At 41.3% G+C, this 23,633-nt stretch overlaps 1 protein-coding gene across 1 annotated transcript in view; it reads right to left on the minus strand.

The window, feature by feature from the left end:
- The window catches only part of LOC102181111 (multidrug resistance-associated protein 4-like), a 190,527-nt gene that overhangs the window by 58,939 nt on the left and 107,955 nt on the right, over positions 1-23,633 (minus strand). Inside the window, 4 exon segments of the mRNA XM_018056300.1 lie at positions 664-764; positions 10,624-10,734; positions 11,886-12,005; positions 19,936-20,086. Of these exon segments, the coding sequence (XP_017911789.1) occupies positions 664-764; positions 10,624-10,734; positions 11,886-12,005; positions 19,936-20,086 (483 nt within the window).

Raw genomic sequence — 23,633 nt, forward strand, 5'->3', positions numbered from 1 at the left:
ACACACAGAAGAATAAATGACACAATGAGGGATGGGTGGAGGAACATAGTAATTAAATAAACCTCAAAATACTGGATTCTTTTCTTTTACCAAAAATGAGGAATTACCCATTAAAAAACAAATACAAACAAGCTGCTAAGAAATTAGCTTATATTGTCTCCAGAATTTTGGAACCTCCCTCCTACAGAGACATTTATTGTATTTGAAGACAGTATGTGATGAATATAAAACCTTCTGACATGGCATACACATGACTGAGAAAAATATATAAATATATTACTTTACATTAACTTTAAGCACATGGAAAGTGAAAGTGCAAGTTGCTCAGTCATGCCTGACTTTGCAACCCCATGGACTGTAGCCTGCCAGACTCCTCTGTCTATGGGGATTCTCCAGGCAAGAATACTGGAGTAGCCATTCCCTTTTCCAGGGGATCCTCCCAAACCAGGGATTGAACCTGAGTCTCCTATGGCTCCTGCATTGCAGGAGGATTCTTCACCATCTGAGCCACCACGGAAGCCCTTAAGAAGATGAAAGAGAATGTAAAACACTTTGTAAAATGATGTAAAAATAGCAGTTTTATTATTTTACATAAGAATTGCTTTTATGTCATATAACAGCAAGGAGACTTGAAAAGGCTAAGAACAGAAAGATAAACATCACCATGTTCTCAACTTCCGCACTTTGCCTGATGCACCACTGGAACATACTGGTAAGTATGACGGTGAGCGACAGGACCAGGCCAACATGCCCAGCATCCAAAGCTAAGTGAGGAAGAAGAAGAATAAAGTCAGTCTACTTCTCAACCCCTCACACAGGTCCTTCTATCACTTTACAAAGAAGACTTCTGTATGATTTTTATTAGAGTATAGTTGATTTACAAAGTTGTGTTAGTTTCAGATGTAAAGTGAATTAGCCAGACATATATGTAATCTTCTCTTTTAAAATTATTTTCCCATATATACCATTCAGTTCAATTCAGTTCAGTTCAGTAGCTCAGTCATGTCTGACTCTTTGTGACCCCATGAACTGCAGCACACCAGGCCTCCCTGTCCATCACCAACTCCTGGAGTTCACTCAAACTCATGTCCATCGAGTCAGCGATGCCATCCAGCCATCTCATCCTCTGTCGTCCCCTTTTCCTCCTACCCTCAAGTCCTCCCAGCATCAGAATCTTTTCCAATGAGTCAACACTGCGCATGATGTGGCCAAAGTAGTGGACTTTCAGCTTCAACATCAGTCCTTCCAAAGAACACCTAGGACTGATCCTTCAGAATGGACTGGTTGGATCTCCTTGCAGGCCAAGGGACTCTCAAGAGTCTTCTCCAACACCACAGTTCCAAATCATTAATGCTTCAGCACTCAGCTTTCTTCACAGTTCAACTTTCACATCCATATTTGACCACTGGAAAAACTATAGCCTTGACTAGACAGACCTTTGTTGGCAAAGTAATGTCTCTGCTTTTGAATATGCTATCTAGGTTGATCATAACTTTTCTTCCAAGAAGGAAGCGTCTTTTAATTTCATGGCTGCAATCACCATCTGCCGTGATTTTGCAGCCCCCCAAAATAAAGTCTGACACTGTTTCCACTGTTTCCCCATCTATTTCCCATGAAGTGATGGGACCGGATGCCATGATCTTCATTTTCTGAATGTTGAGCTTTAAGCCAACTTTTTCACTCTCCTCTTTCACTTTCATTAAAAGGCTTTTTAGTTCCTCTTCACTTTCTGCCATAAGAGTGGTGTTATCTGCATATCTGAGTTTATTGATATTTCTCCCGGCAAACCTGATTTCAGCTTGTGCTTCTTCCAGCCCAGTGTTTCTCATGATGTACTCTGCATATAAGTTAAATAAGCAGGGTGACAATATACAGCCTTGACGTACTCCTTTTCCTATTTGGAACCAGTCTGTTGTTCCATGTCCAGTTCTAACTGTTGCTTCCTGACCTGTATCCAGGTTTCTCAAGAGGCAGGTCAGGTAGTCTGGTATTCCCATCTCTTGAAGAATTTTCCACAGTTTCTTGTGATCCACACAGTCAAAGGCTTTGGCATAGTCAATAAAGCAGAGATAGATATTATAGAGTATTAAATAGAGCTCCCTGTGCTATACAGTAGGTCTTTTTTAGTTATCTATTTTATATATAGTAGTGAGAAGACTCCTTTATGATATTTAAGTCATTTGCATGTAATGATAGTCTTACTCATAATACTACTTCTGTTGTATGAGACAATAATTATATTAAAAAAAAAAAAAAAAAAAAACACCAGTCTGAGGGAATTCCCTGGTGGTCCAATAGCTAAGACTCCGAGCTCCCAATGCAGGGGGCCCAGGTTCAATCCCTAGTCAGGAAACTAGATAGATTCCATATGCCACAACTAAGAGTTCACATGTTGCAACTAAAGTCCTGCCTCTTACAACTAAGACTGAAGATCCTGCGTGCCCCAACTAAGACCCAGTACAGCCAAATAAAAAAGTAAAAATTTTAAAATACTATGAATTTAGAAAGAACTAACAAAGTTGTTAGATGACAGAGGATGATATGGTTAGATGGCATCACCGAGTCATTGGACATGAGTTTGAGTAAGCTCCAGGAGTTGGTGATGGACAGGAAGGCAACACAGAGTCAGACATGACTTTGTGAGTGACTGAACATCAACTTTGTTCAGTTCAGTTCAATCACTCAGTCGTGTCTGCCTCCTTGTGACCCCACGGACTGCAGAACACCAGGCTTCCCTGGCATTTGTTATCTCCTGGAGTTACTCAGACTCATTTCCATCGAGTTGGTGATGCCATCCAAACATCTCATCCTCTGTTGTACCCTTCTCCTGCCTTCAATCTTTCCCAGTATCAGGATCTTGTCTAATGAGTCAGCGCTTTGCATCAGGTGGTCAAAGTATTAGAGCTTTTGTTTCAGCATCAGTCCTTCTAGTGAATATTCAGGGTTGATTTCCTTTAGGATTGACTGGTTTGATCTCCTTACAGTCCAAAGGACTCTCAAGAGTCTTCTCCAACACCACAGCTTGAAAGCATCAATTCTTTGGCCCTCAGCCTTTTTAATGGCCCAATTCTTACATCTGTTGACAACTCTTACATGATTACTGGAAAAAATATAGCTTTCACCATATGGATCTTTGATGGCAAAGTGACATCTCTGCTTTGTAATATCCTGTCAAGATTTGTCATAGCTTTCCTTCCAAGAAGCAAACGTCTTTTCATTCATGGTTGCAGTCAAAGTTTGAAGTGATTTTTGGAACCCAAGAAAATAAAATCTGTCACTGCTTTCAATTTTTCCCCAGATGGGACCGGATATGATGATCTTAGTTTTTTGAATGTTGAGTTTTAAGCCAGCTTTTTCACTCTGCTCTGTCACTTTCATCAAGAGGCTCTTCACTTTCTGCCATTAGAGTGGTATCATATGCATATATGAGGTTATTGATATTTCTCCCAGAAAACCTGTTTCCAGTTTGTGCTTCACCCAGCCCAGCATTTTGCATGATGTATTCTGCATATAATTTAAATAAACATAGTGACAATATACAGCCTTGTCATTCTCCTTCTCCAATTTTGAAGCACTCCTTTGTTCCTTGCCCAGTTCTAACTGTTTCTTCTTGACTTGCATACAGCTTTCTCAGGAGACAGGTAAGATGGTCTGGTATTCCTATCTGTTTCAGAATTTTCCACAGTTTGTTGTGATCTACACAGTCAAAGCCTTTCACATAGTCAATTTAGCAGATGTTTTTCTGGAATTCCCTTGCTTTCTCTATGATCCAGTGAATACTAGCAATTTCATCTCTGGTTCCTCTGCCTTTTGTAAACCCAGCTTGTACAGCTGGGAGTTCCTGGTTCATGTACTGCTGAAGTCTTTTTTGAAGGGATTTGAGTATAACCTTCAATTCAGTTCAGTCGCTCAGTCATGTCCGACTCTTTGCGACCCCATGAACCGCAGCACACCAGGCCTCCCTGCCTATCACCAACTCCCGGAATTCACTCAAACTCACGTCCATCAAGTCAGTGGTGCCATCCAGCCATCTCATCCTCGGTTGTTCCCTTCTCCTCCTGCCCCAATCCCTCCCAGCATCAGAGTCTTTTCCAATCGGTTAACTCTTCGCATGAGGTGGCCAAAGTACCGGAGTTTCAGCTTTAGCATCAGTCCTTCCAAAGAACACCCAGGGCTGATCTTCTTTAGAATGGACTGGTTGGATCTCCTTGCAGACCAAGGGACTCTCAAGAGTCTTCTCCAACACCACAGTTCAAAAGCATCAATTCTTCAGTGCTCTGCCTTCTTCACAGGCCAACTCTCACATCCATACATGACTACTGGAAAAATCATAGCCTTGACTAGATGGACCTTTGTTGGCAAAGTAATGTCTCTGCTTTTGAATATACCATCTAGGTTGCTCATAACTTTCATTCCAAGGAGTAAGCGTCTTTTAATTTCATGCAAAATGAGTGCAATTGTATGATAGTTTGAGCATTCTTCGGCATTGCCTTTCTTTAGGATTGGAATGAAAACTGACCTTTTCCAATCCTGTGGCCACTGTTGAGTTTTCCAAATTTGCTAGTATATTGAGCACAACCCTTCAACAGAATCATCTTTTAGGATTTTAAATTGCTCAGGTGGAATTCCATTACCTTCACTAGCTTTGTTTGTAGTAATGCTTTTAAGTTAAGGCCCACTTGACTTCACAGTCCAGGATGTATGGCTTAGGTGAGTGACCACATCATCATGGTTATCCAGGTATTGAGATCTTTTTTTTGATAGATCTTCTGTGTATTCCTGCCACCTCTTTCTAATCTCTTCTGCTTCTCTTAGGTCCTTACCATTTTCATCCTTTATCATATTAATCCCACCTGGATTGAGATATACTTGACAGTATAATATAGGTGAGGATGTCATTGTTCAGATTTTTGTCCTTATGCTTCAATTATCATTATGGAATTTCACTTTCTATGTCCAATGTAGTTGAAGTTGAAATCACAAAAACAAGGCAATGGGTTTTGCAAAACAAGGCAGTGCTTTTAAATCTAAAAAATTACTCTCATTTTTGCATTATTAAAGACTGTGATTCAGGATTATTGCAATGGAATAGTGAGGGATTGTGAATTCATGCCACGCATTCCAACAACGGCTCATCTGTGACCCACACAGCAGTGAGGATACTGTTTTTGCTACAGAGACTCTTTCTCACACCAGTACACTAGACCCCTACACCAAGAGATCTAAATAACCCTAAAGCTAAAACCTAAAACCTAAGCTGTATAGAAAGCTTAATAGTAAATTTGGTTCTCTATCAGCAAACTAAAATGGACTGGAATGGGTGAATTTAATTCAGATGACCATTACATCTACTACTGCCAGCAGGAATCCCTCAGAAGAAATGGAGTAGCCATCATGGTCAACAAAAGAGTCCAAAATGCAGTACTTGGATGCAATCTCAAAAACAACAGAATGATATCTGTTCATTTCCAAGGCAAAACATTCAATATCACCATAATCCAAGTCTATGCCCCAACCAGTAATACTGAAGAAGCTGAAGTTGAATGGTTCTATGAAGACCTACAAGACCTTGTAGAACTAACACCCAAAAGAGATGTCCTTTTCATTATAGGGGACTGGAATGCAAAAGTAGGAAGTCGAGAAACACCTGGAGTTAACAGGCAAATTTGGCCTTGGAATGCGGAATGAAGCAGGGCAAGATTAATAAGAGTTTTGCCAAGAAAATGCACTGGTCATGGCAAACACCCTCTTCCAACAACACAAGAGAAGACTCTACACATGGACATCACCAGATGGTCAACACCAAAATCAGATTGATTATATTCTTTGCAGCCAAAGATGTAGAAGCTCTATACAGTCAACAAAAACAAGACCAGGAGCTAACTGTGGCTCACATCATGAACTCCTTATTACCAAATTCAGACTTAAATTGAAGAAAGTAGGGAAAACCGCTAGACTATTCAGGTATGACCTAAATCAAATCCCTTATGATTATACAGTGGAAGTGAGAAATAGATTTAAGGGACTAGATCTGATAGATAGAGTGCCTGATGAAATATGGAATGAGGTTCGTGACATTGTACAGGAGACAGGGATCAAGACCATCCCCATGGAAAAGAAATGCAAAAAAGCAAAATGGCTGTCTGGGGAGGCCTTACAAATAGCTGTGAAAAGAAGAGAGGGGAAAAGGAAAGATAAAAGCATCTGAATGCAGAGTACCAGAGAATAGCAAGAAGAGATAAGAAAGCCTTCTTCAGTGATCAATGCAAAGAAATAGAGGAAAACAACAGAATGGGAAAGACTAGAGATTTCTTCAAGAAAATTAGAGATACCAAGGGAACATTTCATGCAAAGATGGGCTCGATAAAGGACAGATGGTATGGATCTAACAGAAGCAGAAGATATTAAGAAGAGGTGGCAAGAATACACAGAAGAACTGTACAATAAAGATCTTCATGACCCAGATAATCACGATGGTGTGAGCACTCATCTAGAGCCAGACATCCTGGAATGTGAAGTCAAGTGGGCCTTAGAAAGCATCACTACAAACAAAGCTAGTGGAGGTGATGGAATTCCAGTTGAGCTGTTTCAAATCCTGAAAGATGATGCTGTGAAAGTGCTGCACTCAATATGCCAGCAAATTTGGAAAACTCAGCAGTGTCACAGGACTGGAAAAGGTCAGTTTTCATTCCAATCCCAAAGAAAGGAAATTCCAAAGAATGCACAAACTACTGAATAATTGCACTCATCTCACACACTAGTAAAGTAACGCTCAAAATTCTCCAAGCCAGGCTTCAACAAAATGCGAACCGTGAACTTCCTGATGTTCAAGCTGGTTTTAGAAAAGGCAGAGGACCAGAGATCAAATTGCCAACATCCACTGGATCATGGAAAAAGCAAGAGAGTTCCAGAAAAACATCTATTTCTGCTTTATTGACTATGCCAAAGCCTTTCACTGTGTGGATCACAAGAAACTGTGGAAAATTCTGAAGGAGATGGGAATACCAGACCACTTGACCTGCCTCTTAGGAAATCTGTTTGCAGGTCAGGAAGCAACAGTTAGAACTGGACATGGAACAAAAGACTGGTTCCAAATAGGAAAAGGAGTACGTCAAGGCTGTATATTGTCACCCTGCTTATTTAACTTCTATGCAGAGTACATCATGAGAAACGCTGGACTGGAAGAAACACAAGCTGGAATCAAGATTGCCAGGAGAAATATGAATAACATCAGATATGCAGATGACACCGCCCTTATGGCAGAAAGTGAAGAGGAACTAAAAAGCCTCTTGATGAAAGTGAAAGAGGAGAGTGAAAAAGCTGGCTTAAAGCTCAACATTCAGAAAATGAAGGTCATGGCATCCGGTCCCATCACTTCATGGGAAATAGATGGGGAAACAGTGGAAACAGTGTCAGATTTTATTTTGGGGGTTCCAAAATCACTGCAGATGGTGACTGCAGCCATGAAATTAAAAGACGCTTACTCCTTGGAAGAAAAGTTATGAGCAACCTAGATAGCATATTCAAAAGCAGAGATATTACTTTGCTGACTAAGGTCCATCTAGTCAAGGTTATGATTTTTCCAGTGGTCATGTATGGATGTGAGAGTTGGACTGTGAAGAAGGCAGAGCGCCAAAGAATTGATGCTTTTGAACTGTGATGTTGGACAAGACTCTTGAGAATCCCTTGGACTGCAAGGAGATCCAACCAGTCTATTCTGAAGGAGATCAGCTCTGGGATTTCTTTGGAAGGAATGATGCTAAAACTGAAATTCCAATACTTTGGCCACCGCATGTGAAGAGCTGACTCATTGGAAAAGACTCTGATGCTGGGAGGTATTGGGTGCAGGAGGAGAAGGGTTTGACAGAGGAATAGATGGCTGGATGGCATCACTGACTCGATGGACTTGAGTCTGAGTGAACCCCGGTAGTTGGTGATGGACAGGGAGGCCTGGTGTGCTGCAATTCATGGGGTCACAGAGGCGGATACGACTGAGCGACTGAACTTAAGTGAACTGATCCAACTACAGGAAACTACCTGGGATCTTCAGATGGTCATCCTTCTACAGTTATGTAGACCTCAACCCATTCAAAGAAAGATAAAAAGATAAAAGATCTCCATGAAGACCTACTGTAAACAAACAAACAAACAGACAAACTAAAGCAACCTACAGATTCAATGCAATCCTTATCAAATTACCAATGGCATTTTTCACAGAATTAGAACAAAAAAGTTAACATTTTGTATGGAAACACAAAATACAATGACTAGCCAATATAATCTTGAGAAAAACAAAGAAGAAAAATGAAGCTAGAAGGAATTATGCTCCCTGTCTTCAGACTGTACCACGGAGCTACAGTAACTGAACCTGAAGTCGCTGTCATGTCCGACTCTTTGAGACCCCATGGATTGTAGCCTACCAGGCTTCTCAGTCCATGGGATTTTCCAGGCAATAGTAATGGAGTAGATTGCCATTTCCTTCTTCAAGGAATCTTCCCGACCCAGGGATTGAACCTGGGTCTCCCACATTGTAGACAGACGCTTAACCATCTGAGCCACCTGGGAAGTCAACTGAAAGTGGCATCAAATGCTAGTGGCACCAAAATCACAAATACAGATCAACAGAATAGGACAGAAAGCCCAGAGATAAACCCATGCACCTATGACCCCTATAACAAAGGAAGGAAGAATATACAATGGAGAAAAGACAGTTTCTTCAATAATTGGTGCTGGGAAAACTAGTCAGCTACATGTAAAAGAATAAAATTAGAAATTTCCCTAACACCATACACAAAAATAAACTCAAAATGGATTACAGACATAAATGTAAGACCAGACACTACAAAACTTTTAGATGAAAACATAGGGAGAACTCTCTCTGACATAAATTGCAGCACCTCCTAGAGTCATGAAAATAAAATAAAACATAAACAAATGGGACCCAGTTAATCTTAAAAGCTTTTGCACAGCAAAGAAAACCATAAAAAATACCAAAGACAACCTGCAGAATGGGGGGAAATATTTGCAAACAAAGTGACTTACAAGGGATGACTCTCCAAAATATACAAACAGCTCATGTAGTTCAATATCAATCAATAAATAAATAAACAACAAAATCCAAAAAATGGGCAGAAGATTAAAAGAGACAGTCTCCAAAGAAGACACACAGATGGCAAAAAAATGCATGAAAAGATGGTCAACATCTCTAATTATTAGAGAAATGTATATCAAAACTACAGTGAAAAAAATGAAAATAAATACAAAAAACTACAGTGAGGTTTCACCTCACACCAGTCAGGATGACCATCATCAAAACAATAAATACTGGAGAGGATGTGGAGAAAAGGGAACCTTCCTACACTGTTGGTGGGAATGTAAACTGGTAGAGCCACTATGGAGAAAAATATGGAGGTTCCTTTAAAAACTAAAAATAGAGCTACCATATGATCCAGTAATCCCACTCCTGGGCATATATCCAGTTAAAACCATAATTCCAAAAGATACATCCACCCTTATGTTCACTGCAGCACTATTTACAATAGTCAGGACATGGAAGCAACCTAAATGTCCATCAACAGAGCAATGGGTAAGGAAGATGTGCTATCATACATATAGTGGAATATTACCCAGCCATAACAAAGAGTGAAATAATACCATTTGCAGCAACATGGCTGGACGTAGAGATTTTCATACTGAGTGAAGTAAGTCAGACAGAGAAAAACAGAATATGATATTGCTTATATATGGAATATAACAAAATGCTACAAATGAACTTATCTACAAAACAGAAGTAGAGTAATAGATATAGAAAATAACTTATGGTTAGCAGGGGATAAGGGAAGGGAGGAATAAATTGGAAGAATGGGACTGACACAGACATACTACTATATATAAAATATTAAAATAGTTAACTAATAAGAAACTACTGTAAAGTACAGAGAACTTGGTAATGACCTACATGGGAAAGAGCCTAAAAAAGAGTGGCTATATATATGTATAGCAAATTCACTTTGCTGTACATTGGAAACTAAGACAACAGTATAAATGAACTATACCCCAATAAAACTTAAAATAAAAATGAAAGAACGGCCTGAGTGACCCAAAGCAGGGGCCCAAGGTGCCACAGGTCTGCTAGAATAGGCACGTTCATACCTGGTCTTTGCTCCTAAGGATTCTGAAAGTCAAAAACAGAAATTCTTTTCTAAAATACAATTCATTTGAAGTATTAATCAAAATGCAAGTTACTAAAAAAAATACATTCACCCCAACATTCATGGGGTAAGGAAAAAGAATCTTTAAAAAAGTGGATGTATGTATAACAGATTCACTTGGCTATACAGCAAGTATATACACATTGTAAATCAGCCATATGCCAATCAGTTTTTTAATGGCCTCAAAAAGGACCTACTGTAAATAAATAAGTAAATGAAAAAAAAGATAAAAGTTCTCATCAAGACACAAACGACTTCACATGGACCACACTGTGAAGTCACATACTGCAGACACTTTAATACAATTCATTAGAACCAGAAAGTATATGTTAGACAAGGTGACAAGAGTTTATTTACTACTAACAAAGCTAAAAAGTGTAAACATACCACAAGTATTCATATCTGGACTTACTTTCTACCAGGATCAGGGCCCCAAAGGCAACAACAGTGACAAAGACGGCACAGATGACATCCAGATACACAGCAAGCCATCGGGACGTCGTCAAAAGCAGGAACCAAGCCTCTGTATTTGTGAATCATAATAAGTGCAATACATAAACAGAAAAACCATGTTAGCTGCTTCTCATGAGGGAGAACATTTTCTCAGTTGAGCTATAGAAGATTTTACACAGGTAAGACAGCAAAGTTACACACCCAAGGAACCTGAAGATTCCAGAAAACTAGGTTCTAACACAAGAAAAGGTATGGGACACAGGAATCAGTCCAGGAAGCATGCACTGAAAACGTCAACCCACAGGTTATCAACAGAAACAGGATCACAAGAAGGAAGATGGAAAATCGCCTCATCAGTGCCTTTCCTGCAGTGCTGGGCCTCAGAGTGAAGATCATCCTCTCACAGGGCCTACAGCTCCCAGTTCTCACACAGCAGAGAGCACAGTTCACATTGTTTCCAGAACCTTCTGCCCTCACGACAGGTCCCCGCGGTGTTTATTCTTGGGAGCCAGCGTCTATGTGACCATCAGCTAACAGGATCTACATGTGACTTTCAAAATGTCATTTTTATCTTAAAAATACAATAATGATTGGAAAGTTTGGCTTGGATTTTATAGACTTAGAGGATATTCTGAATTTTCTACCTAGGAAAAAAATTTCACTGATAAAAACATTATCAAGTGGGTGGAAAATCAGGAAATTATTTCCTCAATCACATCTGCCACCCTCCACGCTCTGAAAAGAGTCAGCAAACCGCAGCCTGGAGGGTGAGAACAGCCACCACCTGGTTCTGTAAATAAAGTTTTATTGGAACACAGAAACCACCATTTTCTGATGTATTATCTTTGCCTGTCTTTGTGCTACAACAGCAAAGGTGAGTAGTTGCAACAGACACAGTATAGCACACAAGCCTACAATATTTTCTATCTCGATCTTCACAAAAAAGAAGTTTGCTGATTCCTGCCCTAAAGACACAGAAGTCCACAGGGCACAGTGACACAAGGACAATGCGAGCCAGTGAGGGGAGAAAAGCAGGGGATGACAGGGAAGAAGGGAGCACAGAGGGGAGGCTGAGAGGAAGGAGTGGGGGAGGCAGGTGTGCAGAGGGGGATGTGGGGCAGCACAGAGAGAGGTGCTGACAAGCCAGACCACCCTAGATGGAGTCAGCCTCAGAAGGGAGCACATCCCATCCTTTGAAATCATCTCCAGAAACTTACAGACCTGAGTGCAAATCCTGGTGTGCATCAAACAGTTCCTGAAACTTCTGTTCAGCTTTGTATGCCCGGATGGTCCAGAGTCCCCGGAAAGAAGATGGTAAGTGGGAAAATACCGGGCTTCGTGCTGGGGAAGCAGAGACAGACACACGACAGAGAAAGTCAAGGAGGCTGGATGCAAGGAAACCCACTGCCTCCTGGGCTCTGTGGTCATACATCCTGCCAAAGGGAATCCTCCATGTGACCCTCAAAGTCCTGCTCACAGCAAGCTTCACTTTAATGACCCGGGAATGACAAAACCAATACAGTATTGTAAAGTAAAATAAAGTTAAAAAAAAAAAAAACAATAAAAAGAAAAGAAAGATTATCCTTTAAACTCTCTTTGATCAAATTCAAATCACAGCTAGATTTAGATAAAGAAATTCTTGTTCTATCATCAAGATCCTCTCACATACGCCTCCATCCGAATTTTTCTGGCATCTCACCAGGTGGAAATTGATGACAATTTTTAAAAAATATATTGAAGTATAGTTGATTTACAATAGTGTGCTAGTTTAAGCATAGTCATCCAGTTATTTTTTTCAGATTCTTTTTCATTACAGGTTATCACAAGATACTGAATAAAATTCCCTGTGCTTTATAGTAATTCCCTGTTGTTGTCTATTTGACACATTAATAGCAGTATGTCTATTAATCCCATACTTCTAACTTGTTCTTTCCTCTCTCCCAATCCCCTTTGGCAACTGTAAGTTTGTTTTCTGTAAGTTTGTGTCTCTGAGTCTTTCTTTCTTTCTTTTTTTTTTGGAGATAATACTTCAGAGTAGAAGGACAATTTAGGGGGGATTTGGGATAGTGGATTTTATTATTTATTTATTTTTTTTTTACTTCATTTGCTTTCTTTCTTTATTTTTTTAATTATTTTTTTAAAATTTTTATTTTTACTTTATTTTACTTAACAATATTGTATTGGTTTTGCCATACATTGACATGAATCCACCACGGGTGTACATGCGTTCCCAAACATGCACCCCCCTCCCACCTCCCTCCCCATAACATCTCTCTGGGTCATCCCTGTGCACCAGCCTCAATCATGCTGTATCCTGCATTGGACATAGACTGGCGATTCGTTTCTTGCATGATAGTATACATGTTTCAATGTCATTCTCCCAAATCATCCCACCCTCTCCCTCTCCCTCTGGGTCCAAAAGTCCACTCTACACATCTGTGTCTCTTTTGCTGTCTTGCATACAGGGTCATCATTGCCATCTTTCTAAATTCCATATATATGTGTTAGCATACAGTATTGGTGTTTTTCTTTCTGGCTTACTTCACTCTGTCTGAGTCTATTTCTATTTTGGGTACAGATTCATTTGTATTATTTTTAAATTCCATGTATAAGAGATATCATATTTACCTTTCTCTGACTTTCTTTACTAATAATAATGTTCCTTAAGTCCATCCATGTTGCTGTAAATGGCAATATTTCATTTTTTTTCCCATAGGTGAGTAATTATCGTTCACTAATTTTTTAACCAGTAGCATTTTAAATTTTAATTCCTTATTAGAGTCCTCACCACACTGAATTTTGTTGAGCTGCCTGTGGGCTGTCTCCTCCTTAGATGAGTAGCCTAAGGGCTGAGATAGAGTCAGTAGATCCTCTACCCTGGAGCAGAGCCAGACCCAGGACAGGGTGAGATGTGTAAGGGGAGGGGACAGTCTGCCATCTTCCCCATCCTGGGCCTCCCCCTGCACCTGCGCCAGGAGCCTCTGTGCGGATCACGGAGCACCCAGCACTGCATCATCCTTGAGCCCTCAGGACCTGGCAGATGAGGAGCCTTTGAATTGTTTTGACTTCTGCCCCAGGAACCTGATGAATGTTTTTATAATTGCCTGCTGGATACCTGTCCTGGTGTTCTGAGGTCACTGCAGCATGTGACACTCACATCAATCTTTTAGAATCTGACAGTGGCCTTAGTGGCCATTCTCTTTTGAGTGGCTTCATGTGGGTTTGGGGTCTGGTGTCACATGACTGACCATTCATTTCCTGCCTTCTCTAAGAGCACACTGACCATGAGAACCAGGGTCAGGCTCCTGCCCATCAGGGAACAGGTGGGCTGCAGGCTGCCAAGCAGGGAGGACACTTCTGGTGGGGTTTTCATTCCTCACCATGAATTAGGCTGTAACTTGCTGTTGTCAGGGGCTCATAGTGAGCCTGTGTCCTCTGTCTGGGGTGAGTGATAACTTGTGCTGTATCATCAGGAAATACTGACATCACTTTGTTACCTACATGTCTCCTAGAGAAGACCTGTTAGTACAATTAGGTTGTTTATGGGAAGTTAGTAATGCATCTTACAGGAGGCTACAGAGATTTTATAAAATGATGGGGAAAGAATCAAGGGTGAAATTCCAAACTGTTCTCAGGTCCTTACTCTTTAGTCCAGTATCTGAATGCCTGTCTGGTGACAGTTCAGTCAGTACCAACATGCATCTGGGCATTGCACATTTAGAGGGGTTGAGGTACAAATAGGTAAAGACACAGAACCTCCTCTTGTGTTTAGTGTTCCCAATTCTATAAGGAAGGAAGGAAGGAGCAGGCTTCCTTCTGTGAGACACTGGGGCTCAGAGAGAATGGGAAGCCCTGGGCTTGGGGAGGACAGCCTGGTCTAGGGGCCAGGTGACCATCCACTCAGCCCTAGGATGAGATGGTTGGATGGCATCACCAACTCAGTGGACATGAGTTTGAGCAAACTCTGGGAGATGGTGAAGGACAGGGAAGCCTGGCGTGCTGTATGTAGTCCCTGGGCTCAAAGAGTTGGAAACAACTGAGGGACTGAACACAACCACCACCACCACCTAGAGAGAGAACATAAACATTCTAATCAACTGGCCACCACATATGGTTATCTGAGGTGTGCAGGACGGGGTACCTGGATTAAATGTATTGTCTAACTTGTTTTACCGACTATGCCAAAGCCTTTGACTGTGTCAATCACAATAAACTGTGGAAAATTCTGAAAGAGATGGGAATACCAGACCACTTGACCTGCCTCTTGAGAAACCTGTATACAGGTCAGGAAGCAACAGTTAGAACTGGACATGGAACAACAGACTGGTTCCAAATAGGAAAAAGAGTACGTCAAGGCTATATATCGTCACCCTGCTTATTTAACTTATATGCAGAGTACATCATGAAAAACAATGGGCTGGAAGCAGCACAAGCTGGAATCAAGATTGCTGGGAGAAATATCAATAACCTCAGATATGCAGATGACACCACCCTTATGGCAGAAAGTGAAGAGGAACTAAAAAGCCTCTGGATGAAAGTGAAAGAGGAGAGTGAAAAAGTTGGCTTAAAGCTCAACAGAAAACTAAGAGCATGGCATCTGGTCCCATCACTTAATGGCAAATAGATGGGGAAACAGTGGAAACAGTGTCAGACTTTATTTTGGGGGCTCCAAAATCACTGCAGATGGTGACTGCAGCCATGAAATTAAAAGACGCTCACTCCTTGGAAGAAAAGTTATGACCAACCTAGATAGCATATTCAAAAGCAGAGACATTACTTTGCCGACTAAGGTCCGTCTAGTCAAGGCTATGGTTTTTCCAGTAGTCATGTATGGATGTGAGAGTTGGACTGTGAAGAAAGCTGAGCACTGAACAATTGATGCTTTTGAACTGTGGTGTTGGAGAAGACTCTTGAGAGTCCCTTGGACTGCAAGGAGATCCAACCAGTCCATTCTAAAGGAGATCAGTCCTGGGTGTTCTTTGGAAGGAATGATGCTAAAGCTGAAAGTCCAGTACTTTGGCCACCTCATGCGAAGTGTTGACTCATTGGAAAAGACTCTGATGCTGGGAGGTACTGGGGGCAGGAGGAGAAGGGGATGACAGAGGATGAGATGGTTGGATGGCATCATCGATTCGATGGGCGTGAGTCTGAGTGAACTCCAGGAGTTGGTGATGGACAGGGAGGCCTGGCGTGCTGCAATTCATGGGGTCGCAAAGAGTCAGGCACGACTGAGCAACTGAACTGAACTTGTTTCAGCCTTCTCAGTACAAAAAATCCAAATAATCCACAGTGATAGTGCCAAAGTTCTCAGACTCTCCAGATCAAATATTGAGAAAATCCTGTACTGCTTCTTGACAAAAGCCTCAGGAGGAGCCCTTCTCTCCACTTCCATGTGAATGGGAAATAGCCCTTGCCCCATGCAAAAATTCTGTCAATATTCTTTCTGGAACAACCTCTCTCTCAATGTGCCAGAGACCTGCTTTGCAACAAAATTATTGAATGACTCCATTTCATGAGTAGCCTCAAACCATAAAACATCTGAAGCCCTGTCTACACAGAAGACTGAATGGAGCTCATCACTTCCTCTTGTGCCTCCCCACGTCCTACCATCCTACTCAGTCATATAGGTAGAACTGCACACACACCTGGACTCTGCTGCTCCCCATCCATCCAAACACCTCCCCAAACTCAACCTCACAGGCGGTTAGCTGCTTCTCTTGATGAGTGAAAATGTCTTCTACAGATTTTACGAAACTGATGATCACTATTCTTTCTGCAAATAAAGGTAAGTACCTCAAGTGTTTATTATTAAAAACAAAATATACAAATGCCACAATAAAACAACTCCTCTGACTGGATGAACTGAGATTTTTTTCCACTTAGTAGATACAGAGAAGCATGAGACTCAACATGTGTCTGTTCTTGGCTTGGTTTCTAGAAGGTTAAGTTGGTATTAATCTACAATAATTATTCACAGTTGAGGTCTCTGATGCAAACATATTCTCTCCTTACTTTTTGGTTATTTTGATAACTTTTTAAAAACATATAACAATCTATTTTCCTTATTTTTATTTTAATATTGATGAAATGTGTGCATTAATAGAAAAATTTAATTATTTCATTATCTGTGATTACCTTTTGCATAGAATAATTAATCATAAAATGTGTTCCCCATTATTCTGCTTTTTTGCTGCACCTTGCAGGATCTGGTTTCCCAACCAGGACTAAAGTGGTGGCCCCCACGTTGGAAGCACAGAAAGAATCTTAACCACAGGACTACCAGGGATGCTTTTGTTTCCCATTATTCTAAAACTAGGCAGGTTAATGGAGTTATCAACTAAATACATACTGAACTGATCCCCCTCCTGTGTTCTCCTAGGGGATTATTTTCAGCATCATTTATATAAATAGCTCTGAGAAAGGGTTACACAAACAGTGAGGTTCAATTCAGTTCAGTCGCTCAGTCATGTCCGACTCTTTGTGACCCCATGACCGCAGCACGCCAGCCCTCCCTGTCCATCATCAACTCCCGGAGTCCACCCAAACCCATATTCCTTGAGTCGGTGATGCCACCCACCCATCTCATTCTCTGTCATCCCCTTCTCCTCATGCCCTCAATGTTTCCTAGCATCAGGGTCTTTTCAAATGAGCCAGCTCTCCACATCAGGTGGCCAAAGTATTGGAGTTTCAGCTTCAAAATCAGTCCTACCAATGAACACCCAGTACTGATCTCCTTTAGGATGGACTGGTTGGATCTCCATGCAGTCCAAGGAACTCTCAAGAGTCTTCTCCAACACCATAGTTCAAAAGCATCAATTCTTTAGTGCTCAGCTTTCAAACAGTGTGGTATCACCCCAAATACTGAAAATGACAAAGAGCAGACATGAAAATAAAAGGGCTTATCTTTTCAGTAGGGCTTCCCTGGTGGCTTAGATATCAGAGTCCACCAGCAACACAGGAGACCTGGGTTCAACCCCTGGGTCAGGAAGATCCTCTGGAGAAGGGAATGGCTATCCACTTCAGTATTCTTGCCTGGGGAATTCCATGGACAGAAGAGCCTGGTGGGCTACAAACCATGTGGTCTCAAAGAGTCAGACATGACTAAGCGACTAACACACATCTTTCCAATACTTTTAACAACTGCAACTTCCTAGAACATGTGAAAGAATATTTTTTTCAAATATATCACTTTTGACATATATTTCCTGAGGTCTCCTTTCTTTTCCCTAATCTTTTCCTTTCCTTGTCATTTCTGGTAACTTTCAGTTCAGTTCAGTCACTCAGTCATGTCCGACTCTTTGCGACCCCATAAACCACAGCACGCCAGGCCTCCCTGCCGGGAGCCAGCGTGAGGAATTCCACCCGTGACAAGGTCATGAGGAAGGAAGCTGACATACGCAAGGTCGTGATCAGAATTCAGGAGTTCCCCCTGGCATTTCCTGAGCATCCACCCCCCCAAAAAAAGAATCTGCCTGCTTTTCCACTCTTCTGATATTCTCTGAAAAAAAGTCAACTCTCAGGGCTTCAGTCTTCTGCATTTGAAAGGGATGTTTCAGTTAAACCCCCTCTGATAGCTCTCTAGCTTGCCCAACAGGTTCCCCAGACCTGTTACAGCTTGTGAATTGCTTACAGCCCCCCAGTTGCGAGAGGCACAATGCTTAAAGCATCTTAAAGATACAGAGCCTTTTCTAAAGAGTTAAAAATCATATTGGTGACGGGTTTTCACTGTTGACTCAATGATTGCCGCCAGGCCTCCATATTCTTTATCTTTTAGGCACGTGGGAGGATGTTAATCAATGTAAACAGGATATGGAAAAAGATATATAGTAGTTTTGATGTTAGCAACACTACACTTTTGAGTTAATTACTTCTCTCTGCACTCCTCTTGTGTCCTTGCTACGCAAGAATGTAACTTTATTTAGTGCTTTCTGAGAAGCAGATTTTGGGAAGATCAACACAAATAAGTCTTCTGGTTGACAAACCCTTATCAGAAAAAAGGCTGTAAAATGTTAATTGGCCCTTTTTGGCCAAAAGATGATGTAAATCATCTAAGACTTGTGTATACAATTAGGTATGCAGAGAGAAAAGCCTGGTTTTGATGAGTCTGGACTGCTAACGCTGCACAACTTTGTGTTACCCATTGATCCTCATGTTTTATCAAAAATATAAAAGGCCTTCTGAACAATAGGGGCCGGAGCCAGTCGCTGGACTGGTTTCCCCAGTGTCTCTCTCTCTCTCCCTCCTTTTCCTCTTTACTTTAATTTCAGGCTGAATTCCCATCTGGGGCATACTTGTCTGGCTGTTAAGACTCGTGCGAAAGGGAGCCTAAGGCGAGGCACCCTTAGATATTCAAGCGAGCACCGGTGGCCCAACGTAGATGGTGCAAATTCCTTGTCTGGAATTTTATTGGTCTTCCACGTAATCCAAGTTACTCAGCCCTCTTTCTCCACTTAATTTTCCTACTACACTGTTGTTTCTTAATCTAATCTTATATCAATCAATAAATACGTTTTTCTCACGCCAACGCCGTCCATGCTTCGAATTCCCTGGATCCACTGGGGCTGGATCCCGGCACCTCCCTGGCCATCACCAATTCCCAGAGTTTACCCAAACTCATGTCTATTGAGTCAGTGATGCCATCCAACCATCTTATCCTCTGTCATCCCCTTCTCCCACCTTCAATCTTTCCCAGCATCAGGGTCTTTTCAAATGACTCAGCTATTCGCATCAGGTGGCCAAAGTATTGGAGTTTCAGCTTCAACATCAGTCCTTCCAATGAATACTCAGGACTGATCTACTTCAGGATGGCCTGGTTATATTTCTTTGCAGTCCAAGGGACTCTCAAGAGTCTTCTCCAACACCACAGTTCAAAAGCATCAATTCTTCAGTGCTCAGCTTTCTTTTGAAGAAAAATTCTCTATTTTCCTTCTACATTAGTTCCAACATGATGAAATACTTTCAAGAACAGTATTAACAGAGTGGATTCTCTGTGTTAGGATGTAGGTCATGAACAAGACAGAAATGGTCCCTGTCCTCATAGTGTTCACATCTGTCCTCCTTGGGCTAAAATGCAAAGGGCAGTTGACCTGCCGCCAGCTCCATTTGCCTTAAGGGCCAAACCTACTCTCAGGGGCCATAACTTTCAATCACCTAATGTTAACAGTGAGAAATTCCACAGAACAGTCTGCAGAGTTTCAGGGGTCTGGTTAATTGCAGCATAAATGGAAGACAGGCTGCACTGCCATCACCACCTGACAGCCCTGGTACTCACTTGTACATTCCAGGCGTTTCACATCTCGTGATGTCTCTAAGAAATACCGCCGAAGAAAAAAGAAAATGATGCCAAGGGGAATCACAGGTATAGCAGTCCAAGGAATTGCAGCCACCATCACGCCCACCACACCAATCACAAGTAGAAATGTCTGAAATAGCAAAAATACAGAGTCCTTTGTGTCAAGGATACTTTTCAAAGACAAATTTTATTGATTTGTTAGGATTAAACTCCTTTCCCTGAAGTTTGTTGAAACAGCAGGGAATAGTTTTCCTTCCAAAGAAATAAAACTATAGGTGGTCCTCATGATGTTTATTGCATGCAGCAAACACTCTGATAAGAACTTTCTAGGTATCAGCTCTTGTGATACACTCAGTAGCCCTTTGAGGCAGGAATTATTATTTTTAACAGATGAGACTATTTGAGGCTCAGAGAGTAGGAGCTGCATCTCAAACTATCAGGCGTCAGCAGGTGTTACTAAAGAGGGGAGTGAGCAGGCATCACAGATAGGAATCCAGATGCTTCAGCTATCCATGTAGGGATAAAGAAGTGGTTAATTACAAATTCAATGTAACATATCTAGTAATAGTATTATCTAATTTTACAAATGGAGACAGTGAGGCACAGGGAGAGGAAAAGCAACTTGATGGAAACTGCAAAGCCTAAGTCACGAAGCCGGGAAGCCCATGTCATGAGCCATTATGACATATTTAAGCTTGCCCCCAACTTACAGCCGTCTTTCTATCATTATACTATTTAAAATGCCCATTCCAAAGGTTAACTATTATGACACCACCAGATTCCATTTACAATGTGTGTACCATGTGTAAGGCTCTGTGCTAAGTTCCATGAACATTCTCTTAATCATCATATTATCCTCTGAGACGATTTTCTCTTAGGAAATGATCTTGGTCTAAAAAAGACAGCAGGTAGAATAGAAAATGAAATCATTGGTTGATGCTGATTTAAGCATCCATCTTTATCAGGAAAAGAATGGTGATACCCTGGAGGACAGTATCAGGCAATAAGAATGCAATCAACATTTAGTGTCTGCCTGCTATGAAAATCCGGCGAGGTGGTAGGGACTAGCAGATTCACCCAGTCTTGGCCAAGGCCTCTGAAGTTTATGATCTCAGGTGGATACAAATTCATGGTGATCTGCACGGGGGCTGGGGAAACACAGGGAAGAATACCTGAATATTTTTAGACAATTCTAAGACTCATGACTGATTTTATAGGCTTGTTTAACGAATAGAAAGAATGGCATGAATGACTTGCAGGCAGTAATCACAGTTGATGGAAATTTTGACCAAAAAGGAGCTGGAATGAGAAGTTTGAGATGCTTATCTGAGTTAACACTGGCTATTCTTTACAGATAAGAAAAAATGAAGTTGGGAGGGTAAGTGGTTGACCTAAAGTTTCCCAGTAAGGTATCGCTTATCCTGGAGAAAGAGAGGAGCAGTTTGTACTCGGGGAATCCCTGAGGGTGCAGGCAGGAGGAACAAATAACCAGAACTGTGATTCTGTGGCCAGGAGCCTTTGAAACCGAACTGCATAATCTGGATGGAGACCCATGTGCTTTTCCTGTTTCTCCCCATCTCTGCCGTGGTATCAAAAGAAAACTCAGAGTGAAGAGCATGGAGTTCTGAAGGAATAAATGCTAATCATAAGTGGAGAAAAATAGGGCTGTCTGACCTCCCTCCTATTAGACGTACAGAAAACAATTTCTTACAGCCACTGGCTTGACTGTGCATCCTACCAGTCTACAACCTTCATGTTCATAGAGAGGGGTCCTTCCAGCTCCTTCTATGTCTAGCTTTTAGGTCACTTGGCTTGCCATTGTTGTTTGTCAAGAACAAAAACAAAAAACTATATCTAAAGTGTTAATTATTTAAAAAAATCCAAATTACTGGTTTTTAGCAGACTTGCATCATTTGATGAACAACATTTATCCATTTCAATAATCTGGCTCTCCCCAGGTGGCTTCCCTGGTGGATCAGTCATTAAAGAATCTGACTGCTATGCAGGAGACCCAGGTTTGGTTCCTGGGTCAGGAAGTTCCCCTGGATAAGGAAATGGCAACCCACTCCAGTATTCTTGCCTGGAACATCCCATGGACAGAGGAACCTGGCATGCTAGAGTCCGTGCAGTCAAAAAGAGTCAGAAAAGACTGAGCGACTAAACCACTCCAGGCGAGGGCCTTTTATGACTAACCCAGGCCAGCAGGTAACCTGGGAAGCAGAGGTAAGATCAAAATGAAGGGCTCCATGGAAACTGTGCCAATGCTTTTTCCTTAGGTACCCAATGAAGACCCATTACTAATGCTCTCAGAAACTCTGGTGTTAGGTTCAGATTTCATGGTCCTAAATTCTAAAGCAGTTCAAAGAGAATGCCTCTAACAGCTTTATTATACATACACACACACACACACACACACACACACACACGCACACACGCACACACGCACACACACAACATACTGGTTTCCCAAGTGCCTCAGGTGGTAAAGAATATGCCTGTAATACAGGAGACCCAGGTTTGATCCCTGGGTTTGGAAGATCCCCTGGAGAAGGGATGGGCAACCCACTCCAATATTCTTGCCTGGAAAATTCCATGCACAGAGGAGCCTGGCATGCTACAGTCCATGGGGTCCCAAAGAGTTGAACATGACTGAGCATTATTACTTTTATATGTATATACATTTCTGAATCTTTTATTTCCAGCCATCTCAAACCCTTTATAGAAGTTTGTAGAAGATGAATATAGTATCTAAGCAAAAACTCAACATCTGAAGAAGGAAAACAAAAGATCCTAGTGTACAGTAAACACACAATAAATCCGTTCCTTGAAGCCAACCTCATTTCTTTCTCCTACATTCTCAGGAATGCCAAAAAGCCCAATTCAAGCTACACACACAGTTACCCCCATCTGGTTGGATTCCAGGCCCATCTGATGCACCACATCACAATGGCCAGTGCTTCTGCACCTCTGTCACACTATGGAACAGAGACAGTGATGGGTATATAGAAAGAAGCATACTGACCCAGAAGCAAGTGACCCAAGTCCTGATACTCCCCAGATAAGGAGAATCATTATTTTTATATACTTCCCATTTGGACTACACCATTTGGGAAATTCTATCCAAAGTCTATGAATCCACATAAACAAATAAAAAATTCTTAGACAAAATCTTTCACTTGAGAGAAAATGGTGATTTTTCACAATTCAGAAAAATTCAGAGAAAATCCTTGGGTTGGGAAGATCCCCTAGAAAAAAGAATGGCACACCACTACATTATTCTTGCCTGGAGAATCCCAGGGACAGAGGAGCCTGACAGGTTACAGTTCATGGCACTACAAAGAGTAGGACATGACTGAGGAACTAACACTTCACTTTTCATTTTAATACAAAAGATACCATAAGCATTACAAAGATACTATAATAAACATTGTGCAGATAAATTTTAAAATTTTAATGTAAAGGACAAATGTCTTTAAAAAATGACATACGAAACAAGCATAATGACAGAAAATCTGAATAGCTGCATATTGATTTAAGAATTTGAATCCTTTTTTTAATTTTACTTTATTTTATTGTATTGGCCATTCTGTGCAGCATGTGGGATCTTAGTTTTCCTACCAACAATCGAACCCTGACCCATAGCAGTGAAAGCACCACGTTGTGACCACTGGACTACC

This window comes from Capra hircus, chromosome 12 (genome assembly GCF_001704415.2).
Source record: "Capra hircus breed San Clemente chromosome 12, ASM170441v1, whole genome shotgun sequence".
Classification (NCBI taxonomy): domain Eukaryota; kingdom Metazoa; phylum Chordata; class Mammalia; order Artiodactyla; family Bovidae; genus Capra; species Capra hircus.